The 13,921-nt window shown below is 37.0% G+C and overlaps 1 protein-coding gene across 2 annotated transcripts in view; it reads right to left on the reverse strand.

Moving 5' to 3' along the window:
* The window catches only part of LOC111151260 (clathrin heavy chain), a 65,016-nt gene that overhangs the window by 1,773 nt on the left and 49,322 nt on the right, over window positions 1–13,921 (reverse strand). Inside the window, exons 19-32 of one of the 2 annotated variants that reach the window (XM_022509133.1) lie at window positions 13,391–13,536; window positions 12,976–13,159; window positions 12,573–12,765; window positions 10,663–10,820; window positions 10,324–10,488; window positions 10,100–10,207; window positions 9,851–10,018; window positions 9,570–9,719; window positions 9,346–9,477; window positions 8,892–9,002; window positions 7,585–7,755; window positions 7,019–7,240; window positions 5,755–5,775; window positions 1,807–1,882 (exon numbers count right to left, since the gene is read on the reverse strand). In XM_022509133.1, coding sequence (XP_022364841.1) covers window positions 1,807–1,882; window positions 5,755–5,775; window positions 7,019–7,240; window positions 7,585–7,755; window positions 8,892–9,002; window positions 9,346–9,477; window positions 9,570–9,719; window positions 9,851–10,018; window positions 10,100–10,207; window positions 10,324–10,488; window positions 10,663–10,820; window positions 12,573–12,765; window positions 12,976–13,159; window positions 13,391–13,536 — 2,005 coding nt within the window. The remainder of the gene's footprint in view (window positions 1–1,806; window positions 1,883–5,754; window positions 5,776–7,018; window positions 7,241–7,584; window positions 7,756–8,891; window positions 9,003–9,345; window positions 9,478–9,569; window positions 9,720–9,850; window positions 10,019–10,099; window positions 10,208–10,323; window positions 10,489–10,662; window positions 10,821–12,572; window positions 12,766–12,975; window positions 13,160–13,390; window positions 13,537–13,921) is intronic. The other variant, XM_022509134.1, reaches the window with a different exon arrangement.

Genomic DNA, 13,921 nt, shown 5'->3' on the forward strand with positions numbered 1-13,921 from the left:
CCTCTCTGCCTGCTTGTGATCTGTCAAATAAATAAATAAAATCTTTAAAAAAAATTAAAAAAACTTCTGATTTAGGTTTCTGATTTAAATCCCTGATTTAGACGCTCAGTAGGTTAGCGTCTGGTTTCTGACTCTCAGGTCATGATTGTAGGGTTGTGGGAGCCCCGAAGCTGGGCTGTGCACTAATCAGGGAGTCCTGCTTAAGATTCTCTCTCCTTCTCCCTCTACCCCTGCCCCTGCTCGCATGCAAGTGAGATCTCTCCCTCTCTCTAAAGTAAATATCTAAAAAAAAAAAAAAAAAGAAAAAAAAAGAAAAAACTGATTTAAACATATTTTAGTAGTAATGAAATGAAATGATAATCTAATGTAATCTATAAAGAATCTAGTACTAATTAAAACAAAAATAAGACACTGAAATATACATTAGGTATGAATATTTAAGAGTATACACCCTGTTTCAAATACTATGTTAATGCTCTTATATACTTCATTTAAAAAAAATTTTTTTTGAAATAAACTATCCCCCCAACAGTGGGGCTCGAACTCACAACTCTGAGCTCAAGAGTAGCAGTCTCTACTGATTGAGCCAGCCAGGCGCCCCAACACTCTTAAGTATTTTAAGTAGTGGTTGACCACATAAAGAAAACAACCACATAAAGAAAACCCGTCTTATGTAAAGGGAAAAAACAACATAATACCTCTACCCACGCCCCCACAGAAGTAGACTTAATCCCCCAAATGAATGTAAACGTAGTGCAAGGTTTCTCTCAGACAAGTGACCTCATGTCTCTTTTTTATGAACAACGAAAACTGTTGTTTGTGAGTAAATTCTTTTTGGAAATCAGCAGTTTGTAAAAATCACTTTTAACCTTGATGCTGAAATTTTCAACTGCCTAGACCAACTCTCCATTTAAACGCTCTGAAGATAAGTCAAATTCAGTAGGTACCCCCAAAGTATTATGGGATACTGTGTTTCCTATCTCAAATATGTCAAACATCTTGCTCCAATCTTTTAACCTGCTTTAATCTAATCATCTTTAATCTTTTAGATTTATCTTCTCCAACTTTATCAAAACCACACAGTCCTCTAAATTCCTGGAATCCTTTTAATATATAATAAAAAGGAGATAACTGTCATAATAGATTTGTATTTTATCATTTCCTTTAGCAAGGTGGTCACAATTTTATGCTTTCCTCCAAAGAACACCTGGTTATAGTGCTGTAATTTATAGCTGCCTAATTCATTATTCAAATGAGTATGCTCACCAAGAGTAAAAGGGAAAAGGGAAGTAGCTCAGACTTGCACACAGAAGAAATTAAACTGCCTTCAATATTCACGGTGAGTCTCAAGATCCTTTCTCTCTGGAAAGTTCTCAAATGGAAATAACCCAGTTCTCTGCCCTGGTTAGAACTTAAAAGATGTACTCTTTATGTAAAGCACACTAAAGACACCCTTGGCATGTTCTCTTACTTTCTGCATTTCTGAAAACTGGACTCATTAATATTTCTTTCTTACGAAATATCCTTACGAATCGATCAGTGAGCAGGCAATAGGAAAATTAAAGTTATGATTTTAAGTGACTGGTTTTTAATATTGTCTTTGCATTTAAGATGACCTTAATCAACAATTTCAAAGTCTGCTTTAAGACTGTTTTCAGAAAAAGATGGCAGAATTATTCCTAAACTCAGTGAGCCTTTTGCACTTTAGAAACTTAACTATATTTCTGTTTTGAGGTAGGATCCCTACAGAATGAAAATGTCTGCCTAATACTTTTCTGTGGGGTTAAACAAAGAGAGCGAGATTACCATAAACAATAGGTTGCGTCTCTGTAGCTTGTTCTTCTTCTTTTCTCAGTGACTCTGAAGCATCTAATTTATCCACCTGGAGAAAAACAGGTAATGTTACTTAGCACCTCAAAAGTATTACAAACCTAGGTTTATGGCAGAAAGTGGAAAAGCCTTAGTATGTTAAATTTTGTCAAAATAAAACAGACTAAAGAACATTCTCAGGCCCCCTCGAATTCATTGGCAATATTCACAGTTCAGTCAAGGTGATTTTTAGCACTGTCATTATAAACCCTCAGGAAGGAGGGATTTATAAATGCCATAAAAGCTCACGCCAGGCTAAAACTGGGCATGCTAGGATGCAGCCAGCCTGAGGGAGGGAAATAACGAGAAGGAACCACTTTTTCAAATGAAGTTTAAACCATGTCAAAGGTAATAATAATGAACTCATGACCAGGCAAAACTTCCCTCCCCAAAGGAAAAGATATTCAAGGAAGTAAATGAGTTAATGACTGGGCAAATGCTCATTTGGAATAAGCTATCTTTTGCCAAGTGTGCAGTTTCTGCTGATAATTGTTACAGGTGCGGACTGAAGTTTAAGACACGAAGTGGCCCCATATTCCATTGTTTGATAAAGACAGGCTGCATGTTCTAATGCTCTATTTTCTAAGAAGTAGAAATAGTAGGAATGCCTAATTTTTGCCCCAGTGTCTCAGAGGAAGAATTTTTTTTGCTTTTAATTAAGCAAAGTAGTAAATGGCTATTACATGCTAACTACTCTAAATAAAAGTGGATAGTATCAGAAAGAACTAATGCTGTAGGAGTCCAAATGTTTAAAAAGTTTTTTTTTTTTTTTTTTTTTAAAGTGAAAGAAAGGAGCTGGAGTACATAGGTCCTTCCACAAACTAGTTGAGTGACCCTGGCAGACCATTACACCGATCCTCAAATGTCCTGTCTGTATAATGATAGCTGAATAAGATATTCTGCAAAATTTTTTCTAGGACTAACAGGATTTGGTTCTGTTATTCTGTGAAAAATTGGGGAGAAATGTTATTAGGACAGTGGGCTTATGGGATGTCTACTATACAACTTCCACCTGCATTTTAAATTATATTTGTCTTTTAAACTATATTTAAAAGTCTATCATTATACCTGAGGTAAAACTAAAACTTCAAATTTTGATGTTATCTATTACTCGTGGTTTTCAAAAGTCCTAAGTGTGTTGGGTGAGATGGGGGGCAGAGTGCAGGAAAAACTTTTAATGAGGTCATGGCGTATTCTTCAAAAAGGTAAACAGTGAAAATCACAAAAAAAGACATGCAGACTTTAGTGAAAAATTATAAAGACCGGGTTCTAAAAAGGTTAAAGTAGCCTGTAGTTTCTATTAGAAATGATTTAAAATTGCATGTGTGAGTCTTTACATAGGTTATTAAGGTCAGGACAGTATTTTATACATATTTTGTCCCATATTAAATATTATAAATGTAAATCAAATCCATTCTAGTTTATCAGAGAATAATCTGAGAAAAGTTGTGGTACACACCCTAGATACCTTCAGATAAAATGTGGTTTTTCTACACTTGGAAAATGGATTGGTTATGCTTTTGTATGCCGTTTTCCTATTTCATGGCCTATGTGTTCAGTGTTACAAATTACCCCTATATCAAATTAAAAACAACTATGGAATAGAAGTACCATGAGAAATAACCAATATTTGGCATTCAAGCTTAAAAATTATTTCAGCTGTATACTTTAAAGCACAGTCTGTGCCATCAGGGTCAGATAGGGTTTTGCTAACTAAACAGTATCCAAGGGGCACCTGGGTGGCTCAGTGGGTTAAAGCCTCTGCCTTCGGCTCAGGTCATGATCCCAGTGTCCTGGGATCGAGCCCCGCGTCGGGCTCTCTGCTCTGCAGGGAGCCTGCTTCCACCTCTCTCTCTATCTGTCTGCCTCTCTGCCTACTTGTGATCTCTGTCTGTCAAATAAATAAATAAAATCTTTAAAAGAAAAAAAAAAAACAGTATCCAAGAGTGAGCTAAAGAGGTTATACAAAAAAGTACATGGATGAGTGTAAATAACTTCCAAGTTATTAGAAGAAAAATGAAACACCAGCCAAAAAAAAGTCACCACTGCATAATACATTTCCAGACTTTCAAGGAAAAGAATCTGAAGGGAACACATGTTTAAACATTAATGTCAGAGGTGAACCTAAATCAAATGTTCAAGAAAGACGTCCTATTAAAGTAGTACACATTAAAGACTTAGAAGAAAAGCTAGCAATACCACAATGCCCAGGCATGGTCACAGACAGGTTGGGCATGGGGGGGAAAAACAAAAAATAGTAACTCTGAAGGAATAGCATCAAATTAAGCAAAAATTTTATTTTTCTATATAATGGGACAGCCTCTGGCACAGCAACATCTAATTTTTGTTTCCACTGACCCAATTTAGATTGCTCAAAAAAGAAAAGCAGAGAAGGCTTTAATGAACATAAGCTTTTGTTAAGAGCTGTAACAAAAGTTTCTGATCCTTGGATTTAAAAAGAAAAATACAGGTAAGCATGTCACTGAGTTCAGTTCCATCTGTACTATTAAAAATTCACTATAATGTAAAAGGCTTTTCCACAAAGACTGCAATATGCTGCAGAGGAAAAGTTAACATGCAGTCAGTTATTTTGGTGTATGTGTGCATGAAAAAAAGGCAAAAGTACTGAAGCAAGAAGTGAGATCTGAAGATGACTGTTGCTATACAGGCTCTCAAGGAAACACACACAGCCCACAGCAATGCTTTAAGAGTTTCAAAAGTAGTATGATGTAATTGCAATGACTGTTGTACATGCTTGATTTAAAACAAGGCATAACACTGCAGTTCAATTACCTGTTTTTCACACACACGCTTTCTAACTGCCTTGCTTTACTAGCTGCTGAAGGGCCTCACACACAATGCATTTTACTCAGGTTTGCCGTAAGTTCCAATGGTGATTCCAGTTTGGTTCAACATAATGCCAAGGCACTGTCCCCCACCCAAAGTCTTTCAAATTTGTTTCAACTCTCCTTTACCTTCCCACCCTTTTAATACAACAATTTGATACTAGTCATAAGTTTGTTTCATTTACACTGGGATGGAGACAAGCCAATGAAGGAAGCAGCAACCAAAAAGGTGCCTAAATTTGACCTTGGACAAGCCAACGGGATGAATAACAGCAAATTTTAGGTAGCTTCAGAAGTGTGCCTTATTACAGGAAGAAGTTAATATTGCTTCATTATATACAGAAATAATCCATGTTGCTTAGCAACAATTATAGCAAGCTACTCTTGTGATTAAAAAAGTTTTGATTCTTCTTGAAAATGGACTAGCACCATAAGAACTGGACACCTGGAGAAACATGAGGAAAGTCTCTTCGGAAGCAGCTAGTATCTCTTTTATCTACTTTCAGCAAAAAATTAGTAAGAATCAAGAGATCAGAAACTGGATCACAGTCCTTCAATACCAAAAAAAAAAAACCCCAAAAAGCCTTTTAGGGCATATATATACATATATAAATTCAACAACTGTCAGGCAAAGCTCACAAAATAAAACCAGAGGCTGCTTAAATTTATTTAGAGTATTAAGAAAATCCTATCATGGTCCAGATACCCTGACAGGGAAGAGAAATTTCCTGAAACTTTGGAATTAATATGGAAACTCACCAAGCTCAGTTTTTAATAATATATTTAAGAGAGACTGTGAACCAACTACTGATTAGCCTCCTGCCCTTCCTAAAGCCTATTAGCCGATTAGTAGCAAACATCTACTAATGTCCTACAGCTCTATTATAGTTATGTTTCAAGGGACTTGCAGAGGCTTTAGTGAAAATTTATTTGGGGGAAAAAGCAGCAGCAGCAGTGTAGAAAAGGAAGGAAAAAAAATCATGCAAATTCCTTAGACTTAGTCCTCCAGACTTAAAGATGGAAAAGAATCAACTTTCACCTTTTCCTTTATTGCATCAACCTGCAAAGGAATTCAGAAGGTGCAGCTTAGAAAAAAAATCAAATTCCATATTGAGCATTAAAAAGGTAGAATCAGCAACAAAGGTTTAGGGGAGAAACAACTAACCACTAAAAAAGGCATGAGAAAAGTGAAAATAAAGGGCATACTGGAAGCAAAATTTAGGATTTTTTTTTTAAACTTCAGAGCTTATTGCAGAAGAATTTATGCTAGAGTCAGTGTGATAGAAAGCAGCTTAATCGCTAGTAAAACTTATAGCATTTCGGTTAACAGCAGCTTAGAGCCATGTCTCTTAAGTTGGCATTATGCATATGAAAAGAAGCTATTCTCATCTATGGCTAATATAAGGCAACCGTTTTCTTATACTGGACTTCAAGCAGTTTTTATACCAAAAATGTTAATTCTTATAAAATTATGACTCAACACAATGGTATCTACTTCGATGGCACCCTAAGGAAATATTCACACTAGGGGTCATTAGCAGTACTTTTTTTTCCCCCTTTACTCAGACATGCTGAAGAGATCAGATGTGAGACTGATTTTAATAAGCATGTTTTAACAAATGGATCCCTTAGGACCATTTTAAATGTTCTACAGTAAAAAAGCTAGTAACTGTTGAGGATCAAGCAAGTAAAAAAAAAAATTATGACATCGAAAAGGTACATTAAGTGAATTTTGTAAGATGACTATACCCATGGCTTGTTTAATGCATTTTTAGGTAATATGTGTTAATTATTAACCTGCTTTATTTTTAAATTAGGGGTTAAGCTACCAAAATGTACTACCAGAAGATCAATGGGATGTTAAGAATATAGATTTTGCTTCCCCAGAAGAAAACAGGCAGATATATTAAAGTCAAGAAGCAACCAAATAAAAGGGAATCTACACTACTAAGTTATGGATATCTGTGTTACAAGAACTGACTTGAGGAAGATGTTTTTGGGGGGGGGGGATCTTTTTAGTAGATGTTTAAAAAAACCCAAACATACAATATAGAAGTAACACTATTCACCCTCAGAAATACATGGAGGGTAAACATTCTGACAAGTTATGTTTGAGTTCCTTTTTCCATTCAATGTCATTTGTCAGACATTATAAATTACTGAAGAATAAAAATATTTTATGACAACCAAATGACTTAACACTTCTACTAGAGAAAAAAGATTTGAAAAAAATAAATCTGCATGTGGAATTTTACAAATCCTTTAAGATAAATAGTTCTGAATATACTCAGAGGCACCATTACCTTTGTCAAGTATTCCTTCATGACCTGGATGAAATAGGGCATGGCAAAATCCATGATATTGTGCCTCCATGCAGTTTCCAGGACAACATCTGGCCTTAAAAGATCATAACAGGTAAAAAGACAAGCTCCAAAGCACTCTCTTTTTTCTTCCTGCAAAAACCACTGTAGGAGTTCTTCAGCCAACTCCGTATCTTTAGACTCAGAGGCATACTGCATTGCATCCTATTCAAAGGAAAGGATGAAGGTCAAACATTAAACTCAAATATAATAAACTGGCAAAATGAGTAATACAATGAGGGAGGAAAACATTTAAAATTGATTTCTTGAAAGAAAAGATGACAGGGTGACTTTTTTGTTTTTTTAAACAGAGGTTTGACACAAACAGAAGATGTCTTACAATCAAGAAAATGACTTAATTACCATCCCCCTCAAATGGGGGATTAAAGGCAATTCTCATATACTGATACTTGTATAGGCCATAATCACTTCGAATATAACATTCTTAGAGTTAAAACAGATCATCCAGTTCTTGATTTAATAGGGCCGCCCCCACCAACTTTATCCACCTTGTACAGGCTATCTTTCTTGCACAGCTCTACACTCTGTTTCCAGCGATTGTTGCCTTTGAAGAGATAAGCAGCAATTCTTCTGAACTCAATGAGTTCATGTTTTTCCAAACGTTGAGCAAGTGAGATATTGTCAAAGTTGTCATAAGCATCTATTGATGTTCGCAGAGCCTTGAAAAAACAAAAAAATCCAATGCCAAATCAGTTTTAGTTTAAAACTTGTTCCATCATTTTTTATCAAGAAGTCATTACTGTGTCTGACTTGACCGATATGCTGTATGATGTGTATGTCTAAAATACAACTTGATCAATGAGCCTTCTTCGAATACAACAGCCGAGATTCAAGCATCAGGCCTGAAAGTTGCAAGCTGAACAAGTACGGAGGTTCTTCAATCTGACTGTATAACAATGTCCTCAAAGGCACTATAAAATTTATAAAAGGTACTATAAAATATGTAGAATTTCTAAAGGTGCAATTCTCTCCAAGGTTTTCAGTATCAAGAACTAACCTGAACAGTTACGAAAATGGGAGGATTTGTAATTTGGAGGATAAGATTCTTTGCTTTAGAGAAACTCCTGATACAATTAAACATGGTACTTAGTAATACGGATTAGCATGAGATCTGAACCCATCACACTGATAGTAAGAGAAAAAAAAAGGGAACAAACTTAATTCTTTTTTTTTTTTTTAAGATTTTATTTATTTATTTGACAGACAGAGATCACAAGCAGGCAGAGCAGCAGGCAGAGAGAGGGGGAAGCAGGCTCCCTGCTGAGCAGAGAGCCCAATGTGGGGCTCGATCCCAGGACCCTGAGATCATGCCCTGGGCTGAAGGCAGAGGCTTAACCCACTGAGCCACCCAGGCACCCCTACCTTAATTCTAACTTCATGTTTGCAAAATTCTTCCCTAGCGAAAGTTTATTAAAAGACAGATACTAATATACTATTGGGCAAGAAAAGCAGAAAACAAATACACTTAATACCAAGTAAGTTTTAGTTAAGAGACCAAAGACTTTTTGAACCTCACCTAAAATCTAGATGATTAAGAACAAAGTAACTACAATATTTTTCTAAAGCATCAACTAAGACATGATCTAAGCAAAATTCTGCAAACTTGGCAATTAGAACTCAGATTTATCAATCCTGAAAACATCACTAAATTTAGATCCCAGGCATCTACGTACCTACTGTTTACACAATCCTAAGGGATAATGGGTTTTTTTTTTTTTAACCCAAACACATCAACTTAACCACTCAATCATAACCTGAGTTTCTGAAAATATATGCAAGAAATAAAAGGTTTTACCTGATAATCTTCTTCTGTAATGAAGAGGTTGTTCAGTGATTCGTTCACAGATTTGTTATTGTGGTTTTGAACTGAACGCAAATATGGTTTCACCAGCGGTAGCTGTTTAACCTTTTAAAATAAAGAGTTTTGTTACAAACAAAATAAAGAGTTTTGTTATATCCTTAACGTTCAACAAAAGTTATCCAAACATGTCTTAGTTCCTTGCTGAGATTCTTAAGGTTGTTGTTGTTGTTTTGTCCCCAAATTTTATTTATTTGACAGAGAGAGAGAGAGAACACACATGCGTGCGCGTATAAGCAGGGGAAGTGGCAGAGGGAGAAGCAGGGTCCCCACTGAGCAGGAAGCCCAACACAGGGCTCGATCCCAGGACTCTGGGATCATGATCCAAGCTGAAGGCAGCTGTTTAACCAACTAAGGAACCACCCTGAAAATCTGAAGTTTTTAAAATTACCTTGCTGAAATAATTGACAGCACGAGTATGATCCAACCGTGGAGATAGCACCATCAGCAAATCATTTAGCAACAGAGGCTTGAATTCTAAGTAGAACTGTATTGCTCTGTAGTATAGTTCTACATTGGCAACCTAATATGGGAAAAATCCACATGTAAATTAAGAGTCATTTCCTAATGAGCTTTCTCCTTTCAAAACTTCTATCTTCTGAAGAAGCTACACACCTTGGTAATGATATCTTTGAACTGCCCTTCCTTCCATGCATCAGTTGGATGGTTCATCATAGTAATTATGGCATTATCATATTCTTCGTACTTGTCATACAAAAACACCAGTTCTGCCCAAAGATGAGCTTGTTCTGCAGCTCTCAGCACCTACGTAAGAAAAGACTTAAATGCTTTAGATAGGAGTCTGTAATTCTAGCTAAAGCCTAAAAAAGGAAAGATGTTTTAAAGTTTTAATTACAGCTATCGAGCCACCTCACAATGTTAAAAGGCTGCGTTACCTTAGGAATATTCACTCTGGACCAGAACAGCTCCAGGTGCTCCCTCATTTTCTGTGGCTTAAATTTAGAATATAGAATAGCTAATTCGGTAAACATTCCCATATGAGCTCGCTCAAGTCCCAGCGCTGCTTCCAACATGGTTATCAGTTCTTCAAAGTAGCCTCGATCCTGAATAAGGGAAATACACAATTAAAGATAAGACCATCTGCAGCAAGAGCTCTCAATTAATAAAAGACCCCTGTTCATTACCTGATAGTAGTTGATAAGTTCCTCCAATTCATCTGCATGTACTACTATATGAAGCCCACACATCTGAGCAAGACGAAACTCCTTGCCATCTACACAGGCGAAGCAGACCTATAACAAAAATTTCAATTATGTAGACTCAAATATAAACATGGCTGGTTAATTCAATTAATCAGTTTAAAGAGATTTCCAAGAATCTTAATTCTTCGAACTGGTGTTAAGATTACCTCTTTCCATGTTCGAGTACTGTTAGCTTTCCTAGCTCCATCAACAGCTGCCTGATATTCACCCAGATGAACCAGGGTAGATGCCAAGCGTCCAAAATTGGAAACATTATTGTACAATAGTTTAGCAGCATCATACATCTTTTCATCATAACAACGGTCACCAACCTGAAACAAATACAATTCATTTTCAGTAAGTGTAAACTCGATCCTCCTTCCAAAGTCATAACTCAATTTAATACTGAGAAACATTTTTTTCTTGGAAATCATTAGTTGTGATAGGTTAGATACTATTAACAGCTTATTTTTATACTCTGAAAAAAATGTGAACAGGAAACCCACTTGTTGGATATGAGCATTATTTGGCCCATTGATGAATTCTTCTAACTCTGCAAGGCGATTTGTTTTAGCCAGGGCAAATATCAATTCTGTCTCCACATAGGACTCACGAGCCTTCTTACGGGCCATCTGCAAGTACTTCACTAGTTCTTCCCAGTTTCCTAGGTGTAAAGAAGAAAGTAAGTCCAAACACTAACATCTTAACATTTACCTTTTCACTCAAATAAACAAGAATTATTAATTTCCTTTCTAAGGAAACAATAGAGAATAATAAATGTAAATGATGAGAAGTATCTAAAATGGCAAAACTTTTATTACATTTCTGTATTATCACTGACCAAATGAATACCTGAATTCCCCTTTTCCTTAAAGTTGTCAGATTAGAAATCAATCAAAATTTTATGAGTAAACCAAAATTCCAAAGCCACAATGAGATACCACCTCACACCAGTCAGAATGGCTAAAATTCACAAGTCAGGAAATGAGAGATGCTGGAGAGGACGCAGAGAAAGAGGAACCCTCCTACACTGTTGGTAGGAATGCAAGCTGGTGCAACCACTCTGGAAAATAGCATGGAGGTTCCTCAAAAAGTTGAAAATAGAGCTACGCTATGACCCAGCAATCGCACTACTGGGTATTTACCCTAAAGATACAAATGTAGTGATCCAAAGGGGCACATGTACCCGAATGTTTACAGCAGCAATGTCCACAATAGCCAAACTATGGAAAGAACTTAGATGTCGATCAACAGATGAATGGATAAAGATGTGGTGTGTGTACACACACACACACACACACACACACACGATGGAATACTATGCAGCCATCAAAAGAAATGAAATCTTGCCATTTGCGACAACGTGGATGAAACTAGAGGGTATTATGCTTAGCGAGTAAGTCAATCAGAGAAAGACAATTATCATATGATCTCCCTAATTTGAGGAAGTTGAGAGGCAACATGAGGGATTTGGCGGGTAGGAAAAGAATAAATGAAACAAGATGGGATCAGGAGGGAGACAAACCATAAGAGACTCTTAATCTCACAAAACAAACTGAGGGTTGCCGGGGGGAAGGGGGGTAGGGAGAGGGAGGTGGGGTTATGGACATTGGGGAAGGTATGTGCTATGGTGAGTGCTGTGAAGTGTGTAAACCTGGCGATTCACAGACCTGTACCCCTGGGGCTAATAATACATTATATGTTAATAAAAAAATTAAAAAATTAAAAAAAAAATTTTTATGAGATTTCAGGGGTGCCTAGGTGGCTCAGTCAGTTAAGCATCTGCCTTTGGCACAAGTCATGATCCCAGGGATTTCTGCATTGGAATCCCTGCTCAGCGGGGAGCCTGCTTCTCCCTCCCCCTGCTCCCCTCCACCTCCGCTTGTGCTCCCTCTAGCTATCTCTTTCGAATAAATAAAATCTTAAAAAGAATTCTGAGACTTGAAAACAGAAAATATTCCCTGTGGACCTTTGTAAGTTCACAAAATGCAGCCCTTCTATATGTGGACTAAGATGGGTGCTAAATTTCTTCACAAGTAACCATGAAGTATCTCATTCCTATATAAATTCAGAATAGACCAGTATCTTGAGAGCTTGTTTGGAGGTTCCAGCAGGGGAGTGCAGCTACTCGTATACCCTTGACCAAGAACGGTCCTCTCCTCTATCGGGAAAGGTTGTCCTCTTCGACCGAGCACGCAGCTTCAGGAGGGACGCACATGGAGCGGTGAGGGAGGAAGGGGACACCCGCCTAGCCATCCAGATCAGCCGAATCAACCCTGGCGATCAATGGGGTGACAGATGTCGCAGCCAGATCGCCCTCACATCCGCAGAATAGACCAGTATCTTAATGCCTAGCTTAATCATAGCTTAGGTATATTTTCTGAGGTCACAAACACATAAAAGTAAGAAGTCATACCACTAGTATTGGCAGCTTGAACAACTTCCATGTAGGATGAAGGATCATCTGCTTTAATATATGAATCAATGGCTTCTTTCACCATTCCTTTCTGCAACTGGGCTTTTGCAAGCTGACTCCAGACTGCAGGTTCATTGCAGCGTTCAGCAAACTCATATGCCCGATCCAAATTTCCAATATGTTCAATCAAGACCTAAGCAAACAATTTTTGAATATGGATTGTAGTAGAATGAATCTTGCCACATAGCAATTACATTTAAACAGTCAGGATTGTGCTTGCTTCGGCAGCACATATAATAAACAGTTAGGATTTTATTGCTTTTCTATGCCAAAGCAATCAATTATGCTGAGTCTAACAGTATAATGTATACATTGAATCAACTTAGGCAATCTGAAGATCTACCTGAACTGCTGAAGTATTGACATCAAATTTCCGGAAAATGGCAAATGCTTCTTCAAACAGCTCATTGCAGATGGCAATATTGGCAATATCTGGGGCATCATAATTATCCAGGCGATTAATATACTCCATAACACGTGTACGGTCAGCCTTGATTGCAGTGAGGATGAGGAGGTTTTGCAGATTCCTTTCAAGAAAAAAAAACTGCATTATTTCAAGATCTTATTAGTCATAAAGAATAAACATTGTGGCTATGAAGAGTTTTTTGTCTCAGAGGCAGGGTGAGAAGAGGAGGCTATTAGAAGAGTCAGAATTCAAACAACATTCTCTAAGCTTTGTCTTTTTCTTCTTCGCAAAAGTGATAGGCCGTAATTTAAGACTGAATATTAACAGCCAATGGACCCTTCTTAGAGCATACCTGTGTTCACTGAATACAGAGTTATCAAGGACAATTTTCTCCAGCAGTTCAATGAGTTCATTAGGAAGGTCTGCAGTCATAAAAGCCTTGACAGTTACTGACACTTCTTCAGGGTCCTGAGTCTCAGACAAGGCTGTCTGTACAACCTACAAAGTATACAGAGAGAGAGAGAGAGAGATACACATACATATGTATGTGTGTGTGTGTGTGTGTATGTGTATGTATGTGCATATATATACATATATATATATTTGTTTATTTAGGGAGTTAAAGTACTGAAAATCCAGGTGGTTACTGAAGACATTATCTGATAAGAATAAGGTGGCATCTCAGCAGAAAACTTGAAATAAGAATGAAGGAGGAAAAATACCTTTAAACTCATCACACAAAGGTCTTTCTACACAAATCCACGTATACCCACATCATGTGTACTTCCAGTCTCTAGAAAAACCACCCTAATTACGTAACTTCTTTTTCCCTGATTAAAATATTATCTGTAATAACCACTCCTCATTATCACTTTAATGGCTA

The sequence above is a fragment of the Enhydra lutris genome, unplaced genomic scaffold (assembly GCF_002288905.1).
Source record: "Enhydra lutris kenyoni isolate GAN:26980312 unplaced genomic scaffold, ASM228890v2 scaffoldscaffold26, whole genome shotgun sequence".
In the NCBI taxonomy this organism is placed as follows: domain Eukaryota; kingdom Metazoa; phylum Chordata; class Mammalia; order Carnivora; family Mustelidae; genus Enhydra; species Enhydra lutris.